At 44.1% G+C, this 27,909-nt stretch overlaps 1 protein-coding gene across 1 annotated transcript in view; it reads left to right on the top strand.

Annotated features, from left to right (window-relative positions):
* Positions 1 to 269: 269 nt before the first annotated feature.
* LOC126203999 (alpha-crystallin B chain-like) overlaps positions 270 to 27,909 on the top strand; it is a 72,357-nt gene continuing 44,717 nt past the window's right edge. The window contains exons 1-2 of the mRNA XM_049938430.1: positions 270 to 572; positions 27,497 to 27,718. Coding sequence (XP_049794387.1) covers positions 270 to 572; positions 27,497 to 27,718 — 525 coding nt within the window. The remainder of the gene's footprint in view (positions 573 to 27,496; positions 27,719 to 27,909) is intronic.

Raw genomic sequence — 27,909 nt, 5'->3', positions numbered from 1 at the left:
AGAAGCTTGCACAGGATAGAGTAGCATGGAGAGCTGCATCAAACCAGTCTCAGGACTGAAGACCACAACAACAACAACATCCGGTACATCAAGTCAACGTTATGGTTGATGACATCTCAGCTGAATAAGCTGTAGCACATGTTGGGTAGCGTAGGTAGGGAGGCGTATTTTCTGAAGTCTTCAGCCATATTGGGAAAAACACCATAGTTACAGTTGGAGACATTGTAACAGTTTTGCCAAAATATGGCTCCCTGTGATGCCAGGTCCCGATGTCCCGGAGGAGGGTTTGCTACTGGCCGGGGCAGGCGGACCGGGCTCGGGACTGGCTGTTTCTGAACCTGGACCTCAGTGACGAGGACCTGAACGTCGCACGCTACAGCCCGACCACGGTATGCTACGATCCGAGGCGGGGCGCGTCCGCGACTCCCGCCACTTGCTGCTGCACGTACTATCAGCGGGGAGCGTCCACGGGCCCGGACGCTTGCTGCTGCAATTATAGTCGACCCTGGCGTTACACGGCCCCGATCAAGTCTGGCTTCTCCAAAATCGAGCGCAGCAAGGACGGCTTCAAGGTAAGCAGCTAGACAACGTCTGCGTCCCTTAAATTGTTGTTTTCAGTTTATAAGCCAACCAAAAATTATTACCCTTACTATGAAATTAGTTGATTATCCAGGGTTGTCAGATTGCTGACGCTCACTAAACAAGATATTATTGATTGCCTTAAAAGAACATGTTGGTCGCTCTCGAGCGCTGTAGATGGTGCTGAGCTATCTGGCGACTGTGTGACCCTTCGTCCCTGATGTAAGTGTTGTGTACATCGTTCCGCGTAGTCAGCGCGTACACAACTTTCCCACTAGAGCGCGCCCCGCTAAGCACAGCAGCGCAGGTGCAGCGCTCGTCCGTCTCCGCACTACGAGATGGCGCTGTCTTAGAGACGGACCAAATTCTGCTTCCGCCGATCCGCGTATTAATATGTAACGCAGCCAATGAGATTGCTGCTAACGTAGAACCTTTTCTCCTCGCGGATCACACTCGCGCAGTGATACCTGAACGCTCGAGGTATTGTAACGAGTGTACAGACCTCCGATTAGTCAGTCTGCATCAGTCTGCATTAGTCTGCATCAGTCTGCATTAGTCTGTACCTAATAAGGTTACCATATTCCTGTACATAGCCATGAAGATAAATGAATAGACACTTTGTCAAGTATCATAGATATGTGAGAATAAGATTAACTTCAGATTGTCAATTGTAAACAGCATCCAGAATCAAGTTACATAATATCTATGATTTTTATTATTTTAATAAATGTGTGTGAAAATTAAACAAGTTCTGTTTAAAGTTGGTCACCGTCAATCTACTACTCTAAGCGTGCAAGTGGCATTTCTGTCAACTGACCTAACGGCAGAAGATGAACACGCCACAATAAGACCACGAGACATATTGCTGACACTCGCCTACTTCGTTAGAGCGACAAGTCAAATAATCTGATGGTGTGTGTACCGAAGGTCTTACAGTACGCACACCACAGTAAGTCACGCACTTAAGTAGTGTTGAATAAAACTTGCGCTCCTACCTTTCTTACATCTCTCTCCAACCTGCCTTTAGCAAATCAATGAAGAGCTCAGTGGCCAGCCACTGTGGCAGAGCGGTTCTAGGCGCTTTAGTCCGGAACCGCGCGCAGGTTCGAATCCTGCCTCGGGCATGGATGTGTGTGATGTCCTTGGGTTAGTTAGGTTTAAGTAATTCTAAGTCTATGGGACTGATGACCTCAGATGTTAAGTCCCATAGTGCTCAGAGCCATGTGAACCATTTTACAGGCTCAGTACAGTGCTCGTTAGTCTTAACCACAGATCAAAATACCTCATATTTAATATTTAAACAAGAAAAGCCCAGAACCTGCTTTCCACGGAATATCATCATAGTGGCACAAACAAATTAGGAATGCAGGGCTATACACTCCAAGGGAAAAAAAATGACGCACCATGAAGGAATTATCCAAATGGGGCGGAAACTGACAAGTGCGATTTACATGTACAAACAAGCAAATCATTACAATTTCAGAAAAACTGAATGATTTGTTCAAGAGAAAGAGCTTCACAAATTGGGCAAGTCAGTAACGCGTTGGTCAACCTCTGGTCATTATCCAGGCAGTTATTCGGCTTGGCACTGATTGACAGAGTTGTCAGATAGCCTCCTGAGAGATATTGTGCCAAATTATGTCCAATTGGCGCGTTAGAACGTTAAAACCCCGAGCTGGTTCGAGCATCCTGCCCATAATGCTCCAAACGATCTCAATTAAGACAGAGATCTGGCGACCTTGCTGGTCAAGGTATGGTCTGAAAAACTTGAAGAAAAAAGAAACTACCACTGTGTGCAGGAAGCCACTATCTTGCTGAACATACGCCCAGGATAGCCTACCATGAAGGGCAACTAAATGGGGAGTAGAATATTGTCGATGTACCGCTGTGTTGTGAGGAAGCCTTGATGAAAACCAGAGTGGTTCTACTATGAAGTGAAATGGCGCCACAGACCATCACTCCTGGTTGTCGGCCGTACAGTGGTCGACAATCAGGTTGCTATCCCACTGCTGTCCATTGCGTCTGCAGACACTTCTTCGTCCTGGAGTCTCATTGACTGGAGTAGAATTGTCTTCACTGATGAGTCCCGCTTCGAACTGAGCCCCGATGGGTCTGGAGACGCCCCAGACGTCGCTGGGACACTTCGCCCGCCTTACAGCCCTACTGCCGGGAGTGATGGTCTGGGTGCCATTCCATTTCATAGCAGAACCCCCCTGCTTGTCATCCAGGCACTCTTACAGCAAAGTGGTTTGTCGACGATATTCCGCAGCCCCTTTTGTTGCCCTTCATCGGAAACCGTTCTGGGATTACATTTCAACAAGATAATGCCCTCTGCACGTGGCGAAAGTTTCTACTACTTGTCTTCATGCTTGCCAAATCCAATCTTGTACAGCGAGATCGCTGGATCTCTCACCAACAGAGAACGTTTGGAGCAGTATGGGCAAGATCCTCCAACTAGCTCGGGACTTCGATGATGGAACACGCCAGTTGGACAGAATTTTGCACTACATCTCCCAGCAGGGATGCAACAACTCTGTCAATCAATGCCAAGCCGAATAACTGCTTCCGTGAGGGCCAAATGTGGAGCAACACTTTATTGATCTGCTCTGTTTGTGAAGCTCGTCAATGTCAATAAATCATCCTTTCCTGTCTCTGAAACAGTAATCATTTGTTTTTCGGTGCATATACATGCCATCTACCGACTTCTGTCCCATTCGGATACTTCCTTCATAGTGCGTATTTTTTTTTATCTTAGAGTGTATTTGTTTTTGGATCAGAGATTCAAATCGAGTCTGAGCTTAATAAGTTGTTTATTAACTCTAATATCTCGACTCGTACCATACTAAACTGGCAGCGAATAACTTTCCACACTGCGAGCACAAAGTCACCTAAAATTTTTAAACATTTTGCTCTCTAGAAGCTCAGTTTAATTATGAATGTCCTATTAACGTTATGGGGAGGTACCTCACCTACGTGGAAGACTGCTTGGGAACTCTACAAGCTTTCCTAATCAGCGAAGCTCGCAAATGCAAAAAACAATACAATTAATCAGGCAATGCCAGTTGAACAGCAAACCCTGCAGTGTATGAGCTGCTCAGAAAGTGGATAGGGCAAATGCGAAATTCAATACTTACTCCAAATTCTGCAGACGTGTACCCCAACTGGTGATGGGACACGAATCTCTCTCTATCCATGGCAGGACGGCATATCTCTCCTCCTCACTACCAGGGCGGCCAGTGCTCAAAATTATCTTCCTGTAAACCAAACTCTGTACTTTTGGAAAAACTCAGCATGGAGGGTAGGACACTCAGCCATGGCCACAGTGACCAACACGAATCTCATTTTACTGGCGTGAATAAGTGGGAACCTTGCAAGAATTTTCCATTCTTGGTTTATATAATGTATATTAATATGTTGATATCGGCTGCTAGCTATGTTCCGCTCATTGCCCGAGCCCTTCGCACCTAAGCATGGTGGTGGGCAAAACTTATTTGATTGGATGACAAGATCTGGCGGGAGAGGCAAGGGATTTTGTTATGGTGGCCGAGGATTGTTGTGGCGGCCTGTTCTTAGATTTGTACAGGGAGGTGAATTGACACACACAGTTGTGCCGTAGGGACTTACAGTGGCTTGATGGCAGCTGCCTTCAACAGAGACCTCTGCATTCGCCACCAAAGCGTGGAGTAGGGTTGTACCGCAACTGCTTCCATGAACTGCAGTGTCCTGGGGAGCCACTTCCCTTCTGTAGAGCATCTGTGACTGACTTCTGAAGGAAAAACTGGGCCTGCTCATTTCTTAAGCAAGATAATTGGAAGCCTTCTTCCTGAGTTAGCCCGAGTTTTACTCTCCTCAAAAGTAGCTAAAATGAGTAGAATGGTAGAAAGGAGCTGTTGTGTTTGGATGTGCCCATGACCACACTGGGAATGAAGTTTCCCGATGTGTTGGTGTGTCAGTGTGGACTACCCCACATCTCTGCATTGTGTGGTGTACCAGCCACAGCCCTGTAACACCACGTTAGGACAGGGGTCCCAAAAACATCCTATCCACCAGGGACAGAGACGCATTTCACACTGTGGTTACCACAATCGGTTTTGAACCTGGCAGATACTGCTGTTGTCAGTGATTGTAGGTCCATATCAACAGTTTCTGAGCGACTGTTCGGAAAAAGGATCTGCATGCAATACATATTTGGAGATTTGGAGAAAGATTCCTCTTAAGAAGCCATGACTCACAGAACTACATAAATCTACTTTTAGATCGACATCTACGTGATTACTCTGCTATTCACAATAAAGTGCCTGGCAGACGGTTCAATGAACCATCTTCAAGCTGTCTCTCTACCGTTCCACTCTCGAACGGGGCGCGGTAAAAACGAGCACTTAAATTTTTCTGTGCGAGTCCTAATTTCTCTTATTTTATTGTGATGATCATTTTTCCCTGTGTAGGTGGGTGCCAACGGAATGTTTTCGCGATCGGAGAAGAAAACTGGTGATTGAAATTTCATGAGAAGATCCCGTCGGAACGTAAAACGCCTTTGTTTTAATGATTACCACTCCAATTCACGTATCATGTCTGTGACACTCTCTCCCCTATTTCGCGATGATACAAAACGACCTTCTTTGTATTTTTTCAATGTCATCCGTCAGTCCCACCTGATGCGGATCCCACACCGCACAGCAATACACCAGAATAGGGCGGACAAGCGTGGTGTAAGCAGTCTCTTCAGTAGACCTGTTGCACCTTCTAAGTGTTCTGCCAATGAATCACAGTCTTTGGTTTGCTCTACCCACAATATTATCTATGTGATCGTTCAGATTTAAGTTATTTGTGATTGTAATCCCTAAGTATTTAGTTGAATTTACAGCCTTCAGATTTGTGTGACTTATTGCTTAATCGAAATTTAGCGGATTTCTTTTAGTACTCAAGTGAATAACTTTACACTCTTCTTTATTCAGGGTCAATTGCCATTTTTAGCACCATACAGATATCTTATCTGAATCGTTTTGCAATTCTTTTTGGTCATCTGATGACTTAACAAGACGGTAAATGACAGCTTCATCTGCAAACAATCTAAGACGGCTACTCACATTGTCTCCTACGTCGTTATATAGATCAGGAACAATAGAGGGCTTATAACACTCCCTTGGGGAAAGCCGGATATTATTTCTGTTTTACTCGTTGAATTTCCGTTTATTACTACGAACTGTGACCTTCCTGACAGGAAGTCACGAATCCAGTCGCGCAACTTAGGTGATATTCCATAGGCACGTAATTTGGTTAGCAGGTGCTTGTGAGGAACGGTGTCGAAAGACTTATGGAAATCTAAGAATATGGAATCAATTTGACATCCCCTGTCGATAGCACTCATGACTTCATGAGTATAAAGAGCTAGTTGTGTTTCGCAAGAACGATATTTTCTGAATCTGTGCTGTCTACGTGCCAATAAATCGTTTTCTTCGACATACTTCGTAATGTTCGAATACAGTATATGTTCCAAAACCCTACTGCAAATCGACGTCAGTGATATTGTTTTGTAATTCAACGGATTACTCCTACTTCCCTTTTTGGGTATTGGTGTGACTTGATCAGTTTTCCAGTCTTTAGGTTCGGATCTTTCTGTGAGTGAGCGGTTGTATATAATTGCTAAATATGGAGCTATTATATCAGCATACTCTGAGAGGAACCTGATTGGTATACAATCTGGACCGGAAGCCTTGCTTTTATTAAGTGATTTTAGCAGCTTTGCGGCACTGAGGACATCTATTTCTATGTTTCTCATCATGGCAGTTGTTCTTGATTGGAATTCAGAAATATACTTCGTCTTCTTTGGTGAAGGAGTTTCGGAAAATCGTGTATAATAACTCTGCTTTAGTGGCACTGCCATCAATGACTACACCGTTGTTATCGCGCAGTGAAGGTGTTGACTGCGTCTTGTCACTGGTGTGCTGTATGTATGACCAGAATCTCTTTGGGCGTTTTGCCAGATTTCGAGACAGAGTTTCGTTGCGGAAATTATTGAAAGCATCTCGCATTGAAGTACGCGCTATATTTCTAACTTCTGCAAAACTTTGCCAGTTTGGGGATTTTGCGTTCTTTTAAATTTGGTTTGCTTTTTTCGCTGCTTCTGCAACAGCGATCTGACACGTTTTGTGTACCTCGTTGATCAGTACCATCACTTATTAATTTATGTGGTATATATCTTTCAATTGCTGTCGATACTCTCTCTCTGAAATCATTCCAAATCTTTTCTACGCTCACATGATCAGATCGGACTGTCTCTTAAAAAGGCGTCTCTTAAAAAGGCATTTTTATCAGCTTTTTTTTTCTTTTTGATGGTTGTAGGAGTTACGGTATTCAGCCTAGTAGCTACTGCCTTGTGCTCGCTAATCCCTGTATTCGTAACGATACTCACTATTTGTCCACGATTATTTGTTGCTAAGAGGTCAAGTATTCTTTCGCAACCATTCACGCTTCGAGTGGGCTCATGAACTAACTGTTCAAAATAATTTTCTGAGAAAGCATTTAGTACAGTTTTGGATGACGTTTTATGCATGCCGCCGGCTTTAAACGTAAAATTTTTCTAGCATATCGAGGGTAGATTAAAGTCACCACCGACTATAATCGTATGAGTGGGGTACCTATTATTTCACATAGGTACCGTCTCCTTGAACTGTTCAGCAACTATATCTTTTGAGTCGAGGGATCGGTAAAACGACCCAACTAATAGTTTAGTCCGATTGTCAAGTATAACCTCTACCCATACTATTTCGCGGAAACTATCTACTTCAATTTCACTACAAGGCAAAGTACTTCTGACAGCAATAAATACTCCACCACCAACTGTATTTAATCTATCCTTTCTGAACACTGTTAGATCGTTAGAAAAAATTTCTGCTGAACTTATTACCGGCTTTAGCCAGCTTCCTGTACCTATAACTATTTGAGCTTCAGTGCTTTCTGTTAGGGCTTGGAGCTCTGGTTCTTTACCAACACAGCTACGACAATTTACAACTACAATACCGATCGTTTTTACAACTAACTTGCTGTGTTTTACCTGCCTTCTTTTAGACGGACGCCCTTTCTGTGGTTCCCTGAGGTCCTCTAAACTAAAAAACCGCCCAGTCCCTTCCACACAGCCCCCGCTACCCGTGTAGCCGCTTCCTGTGTGTAGTGGTCTCCTGACCTATTAAACGGAACCCGGAAACACACACCCGACGGCGCAAGTCAAGGAATCTGCACACTGGCTTCCTTCCACTGCTTGGCAGCCATGCTCCTAAGGGGCCCCATTATGCGCCTAACATTGGAGCTCCCAACTACCAGAAAACCCACCCTCTGTGAACGCCCAGACCTTGTGGGCCGAGAAGCTTCCTCTGGAACAGGGTGGACGACTGCACCCGGCTCAGAGACATCGCCAGCCACAGATAACACCCGAAACCTGTTCGTCAAACGAACCGGGGAGGCCCCTACGATTAGCCCCTCGGAAAGTTTTTCGCTGCCTGCCAGACTCTGGAATGATCTCCCACTCGACCACGGGTGAGGGGTCAACCTCAGTGCAGGCAGTACCCGGGGCGGCCACAGCATTTGACCGAACGGGTGACACGTGAGACGTGCTCGACGTCTCTCGCAACCCCGCCTCCGACCCCCCACAGTGCTGCCCGTTGACAGCAGATTCAAGCTGTGTGACGGAAGCCAAAGCAGCCTGGAGCTGTGAGTGAATGGTCGCCAACTCAGTTCGCATCTATACGCAGCAGTCACAGTTCCTATCCATTGTCATGGTCCTTCCCATTTGAAACTCATAAAAATGTAACACAAATGGACGGTGTACTCAGCTTATTAGCAGCAGGAATTCGAAGTGCTCTCTCACTAATGGTCTAAACGACACTGAGCTACACTAATCAAAACACACAAAAGCCTGTATGGATCAAGGGTCGATATAAGGGTCGATAGCAACAGCGGTATGGTATGCTACACTGCTATTAAAATAAAATCTTTTGCCTAGTAGGCAGTTGAACAAGCAAGAAATTACAAAAATAATATAGTAACTACACAGGTATCTGTAAATAAATAAGTCGCTCCTGCTGCAAGCTGGTAAAAATATACAACAAACGATTGGTGTACTTTCCTTCTTAGCAGCAGGTACACGAGGTGCACTTCTTCAGCTCAGGAAGTGGACTATGTAGTTGATTGTAGGCATGTAATGTGGTCCGACATTCGCGATTTTGTCTCTGTTTTCGAATGATGCGAGAGTGCGCAGAGTTTCACAACTGGAACCCCAGGTTGTTCTGCAGGATCTTGTTTTACAACTGAGTCGGTGTTAGTTCGAGATGGGCAATCCTGAATTGATTCAAAGAGTCACATCCTTCTAAGGAGTGGGTGATGGGTGACTCAGAAAAAATGAATGGTAGCTCATGTCATTTCAGAGTGCTTCTCTGGGGGCTGAATTTATCAGTATGGAAATTCTCCAGTAGGCTGCTGCAACGGCGCCTCTTTCCACATCTTTAAGGAAACGTTTCCCAAGATACAAAAAATGTGTTATAGACCATGTGAATGTGCGGATTTGCATACCTTGTTCGTATGTGAAGTTTTTCTCACCCCGAAAACAACAGAAAATAAAGAAAGGTCCGTGTTTTCGTTTAATTTATTGGCTGCCAGGCCATACACATACAGCTATCACAATAGTAGTGCCAATTATGACAGTACTAAAGTAAGTGCAACACAACACTCAATCCCTGAACGGAATAAAATTCAGCCGAGAATCAAACCCAGGTCCTTTCATTTCCCAATTTGCCGTGCTGACCACGTGGCTACCAAGTTAACGACATATGCGCTGTTTGCCATAGTACATTAATGGAGAAAAATTTCCAGAATCATGTGTCTGCGTTTCATTTGAAAAGAAAACCTCAAATTTCAGAGGCTCAATAAGCGTTTACATAGTTTTTAATGAGTTATTACTTCTTGTCTTTTGACATAGCATTACACTTAGGCACCACCACATGGTAGGAGCATATTGCGAGGCGACCCAGGCATCACTCCCCTCCCAGTAGCCTGCTGCTCCCACCACTCTTAACAGTTAGACCACAAACCAACCAATAGCTCACTACTCCCCATCACTTTCTGCTATCCAATCATAAGGTAGCTCACTAGTTCCAGAATGAGATTTTCACTCTGCAGCGGAGTGTGCGCTGATATGAAACTTCCTGGCAGATTAAAACTGTGTGCCCGACCGAGACTCGAACTCGGGACCTTTGCCTTTCGCGGGCAAGTGCTCTACCATCTGAGCTACCGAAACACGACTCACGCCCGGTCCTCACAGCTTTACTTCTGCCAGTACCTCGTCTCCTACCTTCCAAACTTTACAGAAGCTCTTCTGCGAACCTTGCAGAACTAGCACTCCTGAAAGAAAGGATACTGCGGAGACATGGCTTAGCCACAGCCTGGGGGATGTTTCCAGAATGAGATTTTCACTCTGCAGCGGAGTGTGCGCTGATATGAAACTTCCTGGCAGATTAAAACTGTGTGCCCGACCGAGACTCGAACTCGGGACCTTTGCCTTTCGCGGGCAAGTGCTCTACCATCTGAGCTACCGAAACACGACTCACGCCCGGTCCTCACAGCTTTACTTCTGCCAGTACCTCGTCTCCTACCTTCCAAACTTTACAGAAGCTCTTCTGCGAACCTTGCAGAACTAGCACTCCTGAAAGAAAGGATACTGCGGAGACATGGCTTAGCCACAGCCTGGGGGATGTTTCCAGAATGAGATTTTCACTCTGCAGCGGAGTGTGCGCTGATATGAAACTTCCTGGCAGATTAAAACTGTGTGCCCGACCGAGACTCGAACTCGGGACCTTTGCCTTTCGCGGGCAAGTGCTCTACCATCTGAGCTACCGAAACACGACTCACGCCCGGTCCTCACAGCTTTACTTCTGCCAGTACCTCGTCTCCTACCTTCCAAACTTTACAGAAGCTCTTCTGCGAACCTTGCAGAACTAGCACTCCTGAAAGAAAGGATACTGCGGAACATGGCTTAGCCACAGCCTGGGGGATGTTTCCAGAATGAGATTTTCACTCTGCAGCGGAGTGTGCGCTGATATGAAACTTCCTGGCAGATTAAAACTGTGTGCCCGACCGAGACTCGAACTCGGGACCTTTGCCTTTCGCGGGCAAGTGCTCTACCATCTGAGCTACCGAAACACGACTCACGCCCGGTCCTCACAGCTTTACTTCTGCCAGTACCTCGTCTCCTACCTTCCAAACTTTACAGAAGCTCTTCTGCGAACCTTGCAGAACTAGCACTCCTGAAAGAAAGGATACTGCGGAGACATGGCTTAGCCACAGCCTGGGGGATGTTTCCAGAATGAGATTTTCACTCTGCAGCGGAGTGTGCGCTGATATGAAACTTCCTGGCAGATTAAAACTGTGTGCCCGACCGAGACTCGAACTCGGGACCTTTGCCTTTCGCGGGCAAGTGCTCTACCATCTGAGCTACCGAAACACGACTCACGCCCGGTCCTCACAGCTTTACTTCTGCCAGTACCTCGTCTCCTACCTTCCAAACTTTACAGAAGCTCTTCTGCGAACCTTGCAGAACTAGCACTCCTGAAAGAAAGGATACTGCGGAGACATGGCTTAGCCACAGCCTGGGGGATGTTTCCAGAATGAGATTTTCACTCTGCAGCGGAGTGTGCGCTGATATGAAACTTCCTGGCAGATTAAAACTGTGTGCCCGACCGAGACTCGAACTCGGGACCTTTGCCTTTCGCGGGCAAGTGCTCTACCATCTGAGCTACCGAAACACGACTCACGCCCGGTCCTCACAGTTTCATATCAGCGCACACTCCGCTGCAGAGTGAAAATCTCATTCTGGAAACATCCCCCAGGCTGTGGCTAAGCCATGTCTCCGCAGTATCCTTTCTTTCAGGAGTGCTAGTTCTGCAAGGTTCGCAGAAGAGCTTCTGTAAAGTTTGGAAGGTAGGAGACGAGGTACTGGCAGAAGTAAAGCTGTGAGGACCGGGCGTGAGTCGTGTTTCGGTAGCTCAGATGGTAGAGCACTTGCCTGCGAAAGGCAAAGGTCCCGAGTTCGAGTCTCGGTCGGGCACACAGTTTTAATCTGCCAGGAAGTTTCAGCTCACTAGTTGTTTGCTCCCCACCATTCTCAGGGATCGGATCACAAGGTAGCTCACTAGCTCACTTGGTAGCTCGCTGCTCTGCACGGTTCTCATCGATGAGACCATTCAGAGCAGAGCATATGTCCACACGAAGTTTGATGCTTCAAATGACCGTTCCTGTCATCCCTGAATATTGGTCATTCGTCCTGAGACAACCTGTATGTTATGTTTAATTTTTTAATTATTCATTTAACCTGGACAGATTAATGCCTCCAGGGCCCCTCTTGCTTCAGACCAGAATTTTATATGCAATCACAAAACTTGTTAAAATTCATAGTTACTTAAAAAATTATAATATTTTTAATATGCTATCTCTTCTTCTTCTCTCTGCACGTATTACGCACTTGGCTGTTACGCTCTCTTGGTTGAAAATGTTGATTTTCCTCGGTCTTCCTAAATATCTTCTGCCCACTGGGTAATAATATCGGCAAGAATGTACCCAGCTACTCTTCTTAGCAATCGGATCTTTAGTGCTTATATTATAATTGGAACGAGTGTTTCTACTGTGTTGTCCAGGCAAGAGCTTCAAAGTCTAGGGATCAGTAGTTATTGTGAGCAGTAGTGGGTCAACAATAGGCTTGATTATTTGGACTATGACGCCGTCCTATACAGTAAATGCCAATCTGAAGGATTTTTCGACGGCATTGTCACCTCAAGACAGAATTTTTCGCGATTACCATCATTTATCTCTGTGTAATAATCAATAAGTCTATGTTTTGTTTGCGATTCAGTGACTGTTATCGCTAAATTCAAGTACTAGTCTAGTTCATCAGATGGGACAAATGGATCAGCTGCAGCTCCTACTTTGCTTTACTTCTCTAGATCACACAAGCTTTTCCATAGAGCATCTGGTCTTTATGTTTTAGATTAATGTTTTAGCATGTCTTAGTTATCGTCTCTCTCAGATGATTGACTCTGTTTGCTTTTTGCTTGTAATCAATTTTATTTTCAGTGGTAGGAGGTCACTTGTAAGTCTGATGTGTAGTGTCTCCGAGATGCATGAACTGTTTTAGCTCTTGTGATCACAAAGGTGCTAGTTTTCCCCGTCAGCTCTCAGGTATTTGGGGGAGCATATTTATTGTAATCGAGTTAGTTTGGCAGTAGGTCCATCAAGCTTTTCTTTCAAGTGCAGGAATGGAATGGAAGTCGTCCCTCAAATTATTTCTTGCAGCTCCAATGCAGGTTCAAGTACACTGATACCCTTGAATTCTCTGTATGTTGCCATTTACAGTTTATTCCTTGGATATTTTAGAGAGTAAGTCATGAATATGATTATGTGAGCTGATTCCAGGTACAAACATTTTTGTTTGTGGATTTCGTGCCAAATATACACTCCTGGAAATGGAAAAAAGAACATATTGACACCGGTGTGTCAGACCCACCATACTTGCTCCGGACACTGCGAGAAGGCTGTACAAGCAATGATCACACGCACGGCACAGCGGACACACCAGGAACCGCGGTGTTGGCCGTCGAATGGCGCTAGCTGCGCAGCATTTGTGCACCGCCGCCGTTAGTGTCAGCCAGTTTGCCGTGGCATACGGAGCTCCATCGCAGTCTTTAACACTGGTAGCATGCCGCGACAGCGTGGACGTGAACCGTATGTGCAGTTGACGGACTTTGAGCGAGGGCGTATAGTGGGCATGCGGGAGGCCGGGTGGACGTACCGCCGAATTGCTCAACACGTGGGGCGTGAGGTCTCCACAGTACATCGATGTTGTCGCCAGTGGTCGGCGGAAGGTGCACGTGCCCGTCGACCTGGGACCGGACCGCAGCGACGCACGGATGCACGCCAAGACCGTAGGATCCTACGCAGTGCCGTAGGGGACCGCACCGCCACTTCCCAGCAGATTAGGGACACTGTTGCTCCTGGGGTATCGGCGAGGACCATTCGCAACCGTCTCCATGAAGCTGGGCTACAGTCCCGCACACCGTTAGGCCGTCTTCCGCTCACGCCCCAACATCGTGCAGCCCGCCTCCAGTGGTGTCGCGATAGGCGTGAATGGAGGGACGAATGGAGACGTGTCGTCTTCAGCGATGAGAGTCGCTTCTGCCTTGGTGCCAATGATGGTCGTATGCGTGTTTGGCGCCGTGCAGGTGAGCGCCACAATCAGGACTGCATACGACCGAGGCACACAGGGCCAACACCCGGCATCATGGTGTGGGGAGCGATCTCCTACACTGGCCGTACACCACTGGTGATCGTCGAGGGGACACTGAATAGTGCACGGTACATCCAAACCGTCATCGAACCCATCGTTCTACCATTCCTAGACCGGCAAGGGAACTTGCTGTTCCAACAGGACAATGCACGTCCGCATGTATCCCGTGCCACCCAACTTGCTCTAGAAGGTGTAAGTCAACTACCCTGGCCAGCAAGATCTCCGGATCTGTCCCCCATTGAGCATGTTTGGGACTGGATGAAGCGTCGTCTCACGCGGTCTGCACGTCCAGCACGAACGCTGGTCCAACTGAGGCGCCAGGTGGAAATGGCATGGCAAGCCGTTCCACAGGACTACATCCAGCATCTCTACGATCGTCTCCATGGGAGAATAGCAGCCTGCATTGCTGCGAAAGGTGGATATACACTGTACTAGTGCCGACATTGTGCATGCTCTGTTGCCTGTGTCTATGTGCCTGTGGTTCTGTCAGTGTGATCATGTGATGTATCTGACCCGAGGAATGTGTCAATAAAGTTTCCCCTTCCTGGGACAATGAATTCACGGTGTTCTTATTTCAATTTCCAGGAGTGTATGTATGAGAGTGAGAGACTATTAGGCTGCATTAAGGGTAGGTGCAAGATGAAATTCTGTTACATTTGAAGAAGAAAGTACACACGTGAATTTCAAAGTGAAGAGGCAGAATATCTACGTGTTACTAGCATTATTTGTGTGCTCCTAAGTCGAATCTAATTTTGGAAGATCAGTTTCGAAACAGGCTATCCCGCTTACTTTCCGTGGTTTGTAGAGGACGCAGATAGGCAAATTTTGTTAAGGGATTTGATATTTACGGACGTGTATTCGACTTGTTTGTCTTTATTACTGTTTGAAGTGAGTAGCACGGTCGGTAACAAGTCAAAGCGTTTGTATGCTGCTACTTCACCTGCTCATCTGTTACTTATGTTGATCTTTAGTACAATAGAGGCTATGTTTATGGAACTGATGAGGATGCTTGGCTTTAGCCAGGTGTCCACGTTCGTTGCAAGAAAGACATGGATGTCGATATACTGAAATATAAGACAGAGTTCGTCGAAATGAGTTGAAAGTGATAGCCAACTATGTTCTACAGTAACAATACACACACGCTAGTAGAACCTGCAGCTGCATTAGTAGCCAAGTTCTTAGCTCTTAATCACAGGCTTCACAGCTTATTTGCACTGCTTTTTTCCAGCCTTCATCCGCGCCAATCTCTTGTTCACACGCTATGGAACCCAAGTTCGGATATCACATTATTCAAAATTTTTATCTTTTTGCAATGAATCATCGCGTATTTTCAGACTTGTCTTCGCGTGTTCATTAATCACTCACTGTTTCAGGCTTTTTCGTATATGATACAGACTTCACGATTGTGGATCTAGCTTTCGCATATCATAAAGTCCTACGGCTCCTCTATACCTTCTGATTAAAGAATGTGCTGCATGTATATTTGTTTTCACTTTAAGCGTCTACAATTTAAAATGCCTATGTTAACAGCAAATAGTTTAATTTTTCAGTGCTGCACAACAATATGTCAACCACTTTGCCTTCGACTAAAAGAATTTTGAGAGATGTAAGGTACCGTTATACCAAAATGGGAGGAAAACGAAAATGCCGCTACTGTCAGCAGATAATTTCCATGGCTTCTGGCTCATCATCAAACCTGAAGGGGCATCTAAAATCGAAGCACCCTACAGTACTTCTGGAACGATGTGGGCCAGGAAGACCATCAAGATCGCCATCAATCGTTGGATAAAAGTGAAAAATCATTTCTCGTGAACCGTCCTCACTGTCATCTGCTTCCACGTTGGGTGAAGGTATCCCGTCAGAATGGCAAATTACTGGAGGGATATTTGCCCTTGAACTGGGCCTTCAGCTTCTAACAATACCACCACTTGCAAAGTAGGTTAGAAATCAGATTAATGATGTTGCTCACGCAGCATATGTTCGCTTTATCGGGCAACAACAAAGTTATTGACTGTGGATGGTATCGTCAGAATGGAAATAATGAAGTCACTGTACAAAAGTCATTAATTTTGGCACTTATCTTGAATGGATTCCCACGTAGATTTCGTCGAAGTTGTTATGGCTCATCTTGTTGATTCTAGGGTGATTCCACTTTGACTGCTAGAAGGTCCAGATCTGTATTTTAGCAATATTTGAAGACATAACAAATGCGTTTTCAGGAAATTCTTAATGATCAAACAATCCCAGATCAGAACAATGGTATGGTAGAAATAATTTTTGACTTGGTGTTCACGATCCACATTTTTATTAAACTTCTTGGAAATTCACATATACATCTTCTTAACTGTCACATCATCAAGAAAACACAAGACTTGACTGTTATTTTACAAAGCGAAATAACAACTTAACTTCTGCAAAGTGATACAAAGACTGCTCTGTGCGTATTCGCGCCAAAACGGTTACAAGTAAGTCAAAGATTATGACAATCTCACAGAAATGAATACACACAAGAACCATGTTGTTGTTGTTGTTGTTCAATCCTGAGACTGGTGTGATGCAGCTCTCCATGCTACTCTATCCTGTGCAAGCTTCTTCATCTCCCAGAACCTACTGCAGCCTACATCCTTCTGAATCTGCTTAGTGTATTCATCTCTCGGTCTCCCTATACGATTTTGGCCCTCCACGCTGCCCTCCAATACTAAATTGGTGATCCCTCGATGTCTCAGAACATGTCCTACCAACCGATCCCTTCTTCTAGTCAAGTTGTGCCACAAGCTCCTCTTCTCCCCAATTCTATTCAATACCTCCTCATTAGTTACGTGATCTACCCATCTAATCTTCAGCATTCTTCTGTAGCACCACATTTCGAAAGCTTCTGTTCTCTTCTTGTCTAAACTATTTATCGTCCACGTTTCACTTCCATACATGGCTACACTCCCTACAAATACTTTCAGAAACGACTTCCTGACACTTAAATCTATACTCGATGTTAACAAATTTCTCTTCTTCAGAAACGCTTTCCTTGCCATTGCCAGTCTACATTTTATATCCTCTCTACTTCGACCATCATCAGTTATTTTGCTCCCCAAATAGCAAAACTCATTTACTACTTTAAGTGTCTCATTTCCTAATCTAATTCCCTCAGCATCACCCGACTTAATTCGACTACATTGCATTATCCTCGTTTTGCTTTTGTTGATGTTCATCTTATACCCTCCTTTCAAAACACTGTCCATTCCGTTCAACTGCTCTTCCAAGTCCTTTGCTGTCTCTGACAGAATTACAATGTCATTGGCGAACCTCAAAGTTTTTATTTCTTCTCCATGGATTTTAATTCCTATTCCGAACTTTTCTTTTGTTTCCTTTACTGGTTGCTCAATATACAGATTGAATGACATCGGGGAAAGGCTACAAACCATATCACTATAATATATCGATACATCGGAGTACCTATACAATAATAAAACCAAATGTGAATATTGCCACAAAAATATGTCTGTTGCTTCACAGAAAAGTAGTACGATATTACTGGTATCGAGAACTGGGGTTGGAGTGCCGTAATGGTCACGTAAATAAGGAACCATTAGAAGCTGTACCAGCCCATCAAAGACGTCCGGTTCTGGATTAAGTCATGATTTATTTCCTTTTGTGATGCCCTCGCTCCCACAGCTTTTAATTAACAACAACCAATAAGTAAATATTTTAAAACTATAAAGCCGCTCACATTGCTTAAAAGTGTGGCATTAAATGCAGCGCCTTTAAAAATGATTAGCATTTTTTCTCTGCAGTTGAAGACACAGAATTTTAAGAAAAATCATATGTGCTTCGCCCAAATTTTAATTTACAAAGTCGAAAAACGTTGTCAAACTCTCTAGTTTCTAGTACATATCATCAGTATTTCGATAAAATAAAGAATTTAAGAAAATATACATATGCTTTATCCACATTTTAATTTACCAAGTCAAAAAACGTTACCAAACACTCTAATTTCTAGTATGTATCATAAGTATTTCGATAAAATAAAAATTCATTTGGCCATGGCAAAGGTAGTCTGCCTTAGTCTGATGCGTGGACGAGTGTAAATAACATTAGTTTCTATGTTCTCACTGCACATTTCATAGATGAGAATAGTGAACTTAAGTCATACCTTTTACAGTGCTCACAATTAGAAGACAGATGCATTGCAGAAAACATCTCAAACTGGGTAAAGTCTGTTATCGCCAAATACGATATCGATTTTAAAATCAGTTACATAATAACAGAAAATGCGTCAATTATGAAATTAACTGCCACGCTTCTCAACTTCCACATATCCCTTGCTTCGCATATTCTTTTAACCTTCCTGTGCAACACGCAATTCAGAAGTCCATACAGAAAACCACTGACGAAGTCAAAAGAATGTTTTTAAGGACGGACCCTCTGCTTTAAACAAACTTGTTGAAATGCAAGAAAGTTTAAAAAATGACAGACACACTGAAACAAAGTGTTCAAAACAGATGGAAATCTACTTATGAAATGTTGCAAAGATTTACTTTAAATAAGTATTTAGGTGGAAAATCGGTCACCTTAAACTTAAAAGATACCGACTGGGAGATAATGCAACAGGCTTTATAGATTTTGAAAGTTTTTGGTGAGGTAACCAGAGAGGTATCCTCAGAGAAAACAGTCTCATATTCGAAAATGAAAATCTTACCAAGATTAATGGAGTGGCAACTGAAATCTTTTAAAGACAAAAATAAAAAATGTCTTCAAGAAATAGAGCCGTTGGTTTATAATTTCCTTAAAGGGCTATCAGAGTTGTTTGTGGTTATCTTCAGAAACGAATTGATTGGTCAGGCAAGGTTACTGGACCTCCGATTCAAACGGCAAGGATTTTCAGCAGACAAAACATTTCCAGATTGCTATATGAAGGTTATTGCAGAAATGAAAGCGTTGGTTATTCAACAAGAAAACACAGGTCATTTCTCAACCATTTACCACCGTAACGCCTGAGGTACAACCTGAGAGGAGTTAGGTGAAACTATTGGTCGGCTTCAAGCAAGTCACGACGCGGAAAGCGTGGCAATTGTCGACTTGGGCAAATATTTAGTGGAGGGATATTTGCCAAGAAACAGCGATCCCTTGAATTGGTGGGAAACAAGAAAATTGATGTGGCCAAAACTGTATCAGTTGGTTCTAATAGTGTTATGCATCACAGTGACATTGTGCCCTGTGAACGAATATTTTCAAAAGCAGGACAAATATCCACTAAGAGAAACAGACTCACATCGACTAAAATGGGTCAGATTTCCTTTACATTTGACAATGTTGATCAATTTTTCCTTTTTGGGTACATATATGGTAGTTACAAGCAAAGAAGGGAAAGCAGAAAGGTGGAAGGAGTACATAGAGGGTCTATACAAGGGCGATGTACTTGAGGACAATATTATGGAAATGGAAGAGGATGTAGATGAAGATGAAATGGGAGATACAATACTGCGTGAAGAGTTGGACAGAGCACTGAAAGACCTGAGTCGAAACAAGGCCCCCGGAGTAGACAACATTCCATTGGAACTACTGACGGCCTTGGGAGAGCCAGTCCTGACAAAACTCTACCATCTGGTGAGCAAGATGTATGAAACAGGCGAAATACCCTCAGACTTCAAGAAGAATATAATAATTCCAATCCCAAAGAAAGCAGGTGTTGACATATGTGAAAATTACCGAACAATCAGTTTAATAAGCCACAGCTGCAAAATACTAACACGAATTCTTTACAGACGAATGGAAAAACTAGTAGAAGCCGACCTCGGGGAAGATCACTTTGGATTCCGTAGAAATACTGGAACACGTGAGGCAATACTGACCTTACGACTTATCTTAGAAGAAAGATTAAGGAAAGGCAAACCTACGTTTCTAGCATTTGTAGACTTAGAGAAACCTTTTGACAATGTTGACTGGAATAGTCTCTTTCAAATTCTAAAGGTGGCAGGAGTAAAATACAGGGAGCGAAAGTCTATTTACAATTTGTACAGAAACCAGACGGCAGTTATAAGAGTCGAGGGACATGAAAGGGAAGCAGTGGTTGGGAAGGGAGTAAGACAGGGTTGTAGCCTCTCCCCGATGTTATTCAATCTGTATCTTGAGCAAGCAGTAAAGGAAACAAAAGAAAAATTCGGAGTAGGTATTAAACTCCAATGAGAAGAAATAAAAACTTTGAGGTTCGCCGATGACATTGTAATTCTGTCAGAGACAGCAAAGGACTTGGAAGAGCAGTTGAACGGAATGGATGGTGTCTTGAAGGGAGGATATAAGATGAACATCAACAAAAGCAAAACGAGGATAATGGAATGTAGTCGAATTAAGTCGGGTGATGTTGAGGGTATTAGATTAGGAAACGAGACACTTAAAGTAGTAAATGAGTTTTGCTATTTGGGGAGCAAAATAACTGATGATGGTCGAAGTAGAGAGGATATAAAATGTAGACTGGCAATGGCAAGGAAAGCGTTTCTGAAGAAGAAAAATTTGTTAACATCGAGTATAGATTTAAGTGTCAGGAAGTCATTTCTGAAAGTATTTGTATGGAGTGTAGCCATGTATGGAAGTGAAACATGGACGGTTAATAGTTTGGACAAGAAGAGAATAGAAGCTTTTGAAATGTGGTGCTACAGAAGAATGCTGAACATTAGATGGGTAGATCACATAACTAATGAGGAAGTATTGAATAGGATTGGGGAGAAGAGAAGTTTGTGGCAGACCAGAAGAAGGGATCGGTTGGTAGGACATGTTCTGAGGCATCAAGGGATCACCAATTTAGTATTGGAGGGCAGCGTGGAGGGTAAAAATTGTAGGGGGAGACCAAGAGATGAATACACTAAGCAGATTCAGAAGGATGTAGGTTGCAGTAGGTACTGGGAGATGAAGAAGCTTGCACAGGATAGAGTAGCATGGAGAGCTGCATCAAACCAGTCTCGGGACTGAAGACCACAACAACAACAACATGGTAGTTACTGACTGTAAATGATGACTGCAGATACACTTTAATTACAGTTATAATTTTTATATTGTAATATTTGTAATAAAAGTATCAAAATATTACAAGAATCAGCCTTCATTCTTAAAATTTTTCCACTTGATAAAAAAATATTTAGGATTTTGTTGTAATATTTATGAATTTTTCAGCAGACAATATTTAAAACTTTTATATTTCAAAATTAATAGCGACATAACAGAAATTTATTACTTCCCTTTATATGTTTTTTCAAAATAGCACCAAACCAGATAAGAGTAGAGGTTTAGTGACCTGAATTAAAGTCAATGTGCCTTCCTTTTACTTGTTTTGTTAGTGAGTGGTTGGTCATGAAAAAAAAAACTAGTTTATTCCAGTGAGTTACCAGTTCTGATCTGATCTCTGAAAAGAACAATTTTGCTCATGTCTAGTGTAAATTGATCCCTGATTGTTGGAGATGACTGGGCATGGCTGCTTCGCTCACCTGGCTCAAAAAATGTTCAGATGTGTGTGAAATCTTATGGGATTTAACTGCTAAGGTCATCAGTCCCTAAGCTTACACACTACTTAACCTAAATTATCCTAAGGACAAACACACACACCCATGCCCGAGGGAGGACTCGAACCTCCGCCGGGACCAGCCGCACAGTCAATGACTGCAGCGCCCCTAGACCGCTTGGCTAAATCACCTGGCTCAATCAGTAGCATAACGCGATTTTGTAAACATCTCTATGGCAATGTCTCACTGTTGTCAAAACTCTGTAGACCGTTATTGTTTTCGTGTTTACGCCTGCAGCCGTTTGCGCTTCACCGTTGAAAACTCGCAACAGTGCTATGAACAGTCAGGGATCTTCTTATGCTTATCTTGTTGCCCAATATGTTTCGAAATGACATTCCGGCAAGCATGATGTTAATAAGTTAGATTGTTTTTCAGAGTGGGATTATATGAATGAGTTTGTAGAGAAGACAGTGTCTCCAGACTGTTTCGTAAGCCGCTGTGAGACGTTTTAAGACCAACAGTTACACCCTGCTTCAAGTCTTCATGATATATATAGTGGAAATTCTCGTCTTCCAAGTTGACGAGATCAGCATTCACACTCAGGCACATTATAGAATGGCAGCAAAACTTCCCTATCGCAATACCACAAAAAATAAAAAATCTGGAGCTGTTTGGAACAATGGGTGAGTTGTAACAATCAGCTTCACGCGGTTTGGTAGTCCTACGGTGTCTAAACATCAGTGTGTGGAGTCAGATGCATGTAGCATATATATATATATATATATATATATATATATATATATATATATATATATATATATAATGACTTTTGAACACTATTAAGGTAAATACATTTTTTGTTCTCTATCAAAATCTTTCATTTGCTAACTACGCCTATCAGTAGTTAGTGCCTTCAGTAGTTAGAATCTTTTATTCAGCTGGCAGTATTGGCGCACGCTGTATTGCAGTAGTTTGAGTAACGAAGATTTTTGTGAGGTAAGTGATTCATGAAAGGTATAGGTTATTGTTAGTCAGGGCCATTCTTTTGTAGGGATTATTGAAAGTCAGATTGCGTTGCGCTAAAAAAATATTGTGTGTCAGTTTAAACACAGTCATTCATAATTTTTTTAAGAGGACGTTTCAACGTTTCCATCATCAGGTCGGTTAATGAACTGATTGCCTAGGAGCTGGCGCAGGCCCGTTACGTCCAAACCCCTGCCTACAACCTGGCATACTGTGTGTGGCCGGCAACGAGCAGTGAGCGCACATCTATCATCTCCTTTCCCCACCCCTCCTCCCGTAGACACGGCGTTTGCGCCATGTTTCACGCCCAAGGAGGCATCTTGGCTATTGCTCCCTCCCGTCCGTGAAATCAGTTCGGTGTGGGATATCTCCTCCCTGTTGTTAATCAGACTGACAACGTTAGTGCAGGTTTCCAGGACTTACTAAGGATGTATCCACTATCATGACTGGCCACAGTTCCCTTGCTCTCCCCATAATCTCGATTGATTCTCTAATGACACAGTCCCAAAAGTTAGATATCTGTGTGAGTAATTTTAGTCGTAATGCTGGTGACTGGTGCAACAAGATAAAGTTAATGGTACAGATGTCATAAATTATAACTAACTTAAGCAATGCAAGCTGCATGGCAAAGTAATCAATTAACGAGCTGCTCTTATGACGCAATTGTGATATTTACATTTCCCTAAAATTGACATACCGGGCACCCTTCAGTACTAAACAGTGCCCAGCAGATGACTGACCCTCAGTCAGGCAGTGACCGAATGACCCAGCAAGGAGGCCCAGAGCAGAATGACCCAGAATCTTAGTTCGCAGCGCTCAACCTCCTTACTTTCTAAAAAAAAACTATATAAAGGGGACGACTTCTTGCTGTTGCCAATGCGACAGACGAGAATATAGCTTATTTAATGAATGAACGGGGGAATGCTGCAGAAACTTCGCACTCTTGGCGTTCAAAACGCACCTTAACAAAGGAGAAGTTGGTAGTTTGATGGAGCAGTGTCCCGTCAATTGGTCGGCATCTTCGAGCCAAGCGGGGCGGCTCAGTTCGATTGGGTGCACTAAATTTTGGAGTGAAAGCAATGGACCTACCGACGCTGGTCGGGTGGTGTCTTGGTGTCTCGTCCTCTGATGTCCCGCCAGAATAGAGAGAAATGTCGTGCTCAGTTATCTTCTGAGGATGGCGGTGGCAGCACGGCGCCCACCACTCAAGGCTAGGAGAGGCGCCGGCTCCGGCAGGATGCAGCCTTAAGCCGTCGGCACACGGACCGTGCTGTCGAACGTTAACGTTGAGCGTGCCGGGTTCAACGTGCTGCTGAACGCTCAGGAACGATGCGACTTGGTGTTCCCCTCAGTATTCACAATCACGCGCGGCGCGCTTTCTGATACTGGAACGGTATTATCGCGCTGAAATTGTTGGTTGGTTGTTTTTGGGGAAGGAGACCACACAACGAGGTCATCGGTCTCATCGGATTAGGGAAGGACGGGGAAGGAATTCGGCAGTGCCCTTTGAAAGGAACCATCCCGGCATTTTCCTGGAGCGATTTAGGGAAATCACGGAAAACCTAAATCAGGATGGCCGGACGCGGGATTGAACCGTCGTCCTCCCGAATGCGAGTCCAGTGTCTAACCACTGCGACACCTCGCTCGGTCAGAAATTGTTCTAGAAGGTACTAGAAACCTATCATTTTCCCGCCAGACTGGCACTCTCGTCTACATCCGGCCACGTCAACCAGTGCGCCTTTCTGCTCGAGATGACTCAGATCGCTCGACGTATGCCTGCCCATTGCCTTCTGCGTACTGACATTTACGTTTACTTTGATTAATAATGAAAAAGTATTAATTAATGTCGCCTTAGGGGAAGCGTGAATTACTTTGGTTTAAATTAGGGCGAAGCCCTTGCGTTAGTATTATCATTAAAATTACTGTTGAAGCCTTTAAATACACTACTAGCCAATAAAATTGCTACACGAAGAAGAAATGCAGATGATAAACGGGTATTCATTGGACAAATATATTATACTAGAACTGACACCTGATTACATTTTCACGCAATTTGGGTGCATAGATCCTGAGAAATTAGTACCCGGAACAACCACCTTTGGCCGTAATAATGGCCTTGATACGCCTGGGCATTGAGTCAAACAGAGCTCGGAAGGCGTGTACAGGTACAGCTGCCCTTGCAGCTTCAACACGATACCACAGTTCATCAAGAGTAGTGACTGGTGTATTGTGACGAGCCAGTTGCTCAGCCACCATTGACCAGACGTTTTCAATTGGTGAGAGGTCTGGAGAATGTGCTGGCCAGGACAGCAGTCGAACATTTTCTGTATCCAGAAAGGCCCGTACAGGACCTGCAGCATGTGGTCGTGCATTATCCTGCTGAAATGTAGGGTTTCGCAGGGATCGAATGAAGTGTAGAGCCACGGGTCGTTACACATCTGAAATGTAACGTCCACTGTTCAAAGTGCTGTCAGTGCGAACAAGAGGTGACCGAGACGTGTAACCAATGGTCCATGCTGCTGCAAATGTCGTCAGACTATTCGTGCAGATGGTTGTTGTCTTGCAAACGTCCCCATCTGTTGACTCAGGGATCGAGACGTGGCTGCACGATCCGTTACAGCCATGCGGATAAGATGTCTGTCATCTCGACTGCTAGTGATACGAGGCCGTTGGGATCCAGCACGGCGTTCCTTATTACCCTCCTGAACCCACCGATTCCATATTCTGCTAACAGTCGTAGGATCTCGACCAACGCGAGCAGCAATGTCGCGAAACGATAAACCGCAATCGCGATAGTGTACAATCCGACCGTTATCAAAGTCGGAAACGTGATGGTACGCATTTCTCCTCCTTACACGAGGCATCACAACAACGTTTTACCAGGCAACGCCGGTCAACTGCTGTTTGTGTATGAGAAATCGGTTGCAAAATTTCCTCATGTCAGCACGTTGTAGGTGTCGCCACCGGCGCCAACCTCGTGTAAATACTCTGAAAAGCTAAATATTTGCATATCACAGCATCTTCTTCCTGTCGGTTAAATTTCGCGTCATGTTCCTGGCGTAGCAATTTTAATGGCCAGTAGTGTAAAAATGCAAAATAGAGTGGGTATATTTATACAGTACTACGTAATGTAGTTGCTACATTACAAAGTATATCGATCTATGTTCACTGTATCGGAGACGCACGGGCACTGAACAGCCCTCGCAAGAAGGCTGACGTTAAGTGACACGAGGTGACCCTCTGCGTTGTAGACGACATCCTGTCCACCCTATTGCATACCAGGACAAGCAGCTCTGATGCTTTTCTCTTTACCTAAGCAGACGTGGACCAGTTACGTATCTGAAATGAAACCGTCGCAGAAGGGAAACGGTACGTTTCCAGACATGCGTTCCTATTCAAAATATTATGCAATCACTCGCCTCTACATGTCACGAAGTTTGTAACGGGAATTTCCGAACACGCTGAATAAGGACTGTTTTTCGAGTCCAGCGTTAATGTTATATATTTTTTTACTGTTTTAAGTTTTAACTTTTTAGTTGAATTACGACTGCACTGTCAAAGATTACATTTACTCTGTGTTCGCGTCTCACTCTTGATGAATAACATCTTTCAATGTAGTTCACGAATATTGCACCTTAGTTGACGACTGTAGTCATTTAACGTCTGATGATGGCCGATGTAAGCCGAAAACGATTGACTAAATAAATTAATTCTGTAGCACATAGACAATAATGAGCTTTGCATTTATAAAAATACATTGGATTTCGTTTCTTTTTCTGTTTAATCCTTGCCCATTTTTTCTAGAAGAACCTGTTAGGAATTACATATCATTCGCGTCGGTAACTTACACTAAGGTATGATCTTTGTCGTTTCTAATATCTTATGCAACGCTTCGCACAGAAAAACAGTAGTTTAGTTTTGGCATTACAGTCGCCCTGAAATCTCCCTTTATCATCCTGTAGTGGGATTTGCTGTCAGTTAGCGTTTTCTGCAGCACCTCATATACTGAGGTGACAGAAGTCATAGGATACTTCCTGATACCATGTCATAAGATACCTCTTAACACGTCCTTCTGCCACGTCATCCAGACAAATGAAGTTGGTGAATGACTGCAAATGGTCTCAAAGTAGTTGAACACAATCATTTCCAGACAACGATCGCTGCACTTGGCCTAGAGGATGCAGTCCATACCATGTAAACACAGCCACACCATTATGGAGTCACCTCCAGCTAGTGCAGTGCCTTGTTGACTGTTTGGTCCATGGCTTCGTGGGGTTTCGCCAACCTCGAACCGCAACTGAAATCGGGACTCATCTGTCCAGGGCACGTTTCTCCAACTGACTAGCGACAACCAATATAGTCACGAACCTGGGAGAGGTGCTACAGGCGATGTCATGCTGTTAGTAAAGGCACTAACGACGGTCGTCAGCTGCCATACCCAATTAACGACAAATTTGGCCTCACTGTTCTAAAGGATACGTTCGTCGTACGTACCACATTGATTCCTGCAGGTAGTTCACGCAGTGTTGCTCTCGGTCGTTAAGTGAAGGACATCGGCTACTGCGTTGTGCACGGTTGGAGTAATGCCTGAAATTTGGTATTCTCGGCACACTCTTGACACTGTGGATCTAGGAATATTGAATTCCCTAGTGGGTACCGAAATAGAATGCCCCATGCATCTAGCTCCAGCTACCATTCTGCATCCAAAGTCTATGAATTCCCTTCGTACGAACATAATCACGTCGGACACCGTTTCACATGAATCGCCTGAGTACAAATAACAGCTCTGTGAATGCTCTGTCTCCTTATTCCTTGTGCACGTGGTACTACCGGCATCTGTATATGTGTCTATCGGTATCTCGTGACTTTCGTCACCTGAATGTGCAGGTCTTCCTCATTAGAATGTATGTTCGTTGATGCATGGCATTCAGTAACTTCCACAGTATTTTTTTCCTGTTCGTTCTCAGCGTACTTCAATATTTGTAAAATATCTTGTTTAAAACAAAGCATACACGTTAAGTACATCATTCTCCCTGTTTAATTCTTCTGACAGAGTTTACTTAATTCAAATTGCTTAAAGGTTACCTTGGACGTCAAACATTTCAAGGAAGGGGATGTGAAAGTGAAAGTGGTCGGCAACGACGTGGTGGTTGAGGCGGAGCACGATGAACGTCAAGATGAGCACGGCTACATCTCACGCAGCCTGAGGCGCAAGTACCCATTGCCGGATAACGTGGATTCTGATAAAGTGAGGACAGAACTCTCCTCAGACGGCATCCTCACAATTACTGCTCCAAAGAAGGTAAGCAAACAGACTGCAGATGTTTTTAATCTCGAGTTAATTTTTCAACAACATCCTTTTCGTTGCAAAGATAGAAATTCATGAATTACATTGTGATACCCATAAGGGTGGCATTTCTTGTGCGCTAATAGCCACTGGGACTGCAGCACATCGAAGGCAGCGTGCAACAAATGTCATTACGGTGTTACGTA

Source organism: Schistocerca nitens, chromosome 9 (genome assembly GCF_023898315.1).
Source record: "Schistocerca nitens isolate TAMUIC-IGC-003100 chromosome 9, iqSchNite1.1, whole genome shotgun sequence".
Classification (NCBI taxonomy): domain Eukaryota; kingdom Metazoa; phylum Arthropoda; class Insecta; order Orthoptera; family Acrididae; genus Schistocerca; species Schistocerca nitens.
Note: the sequence above shows the minus strand (reverse complement) of the source record. Positions and strands in the feature narration are given on the sequence as shown.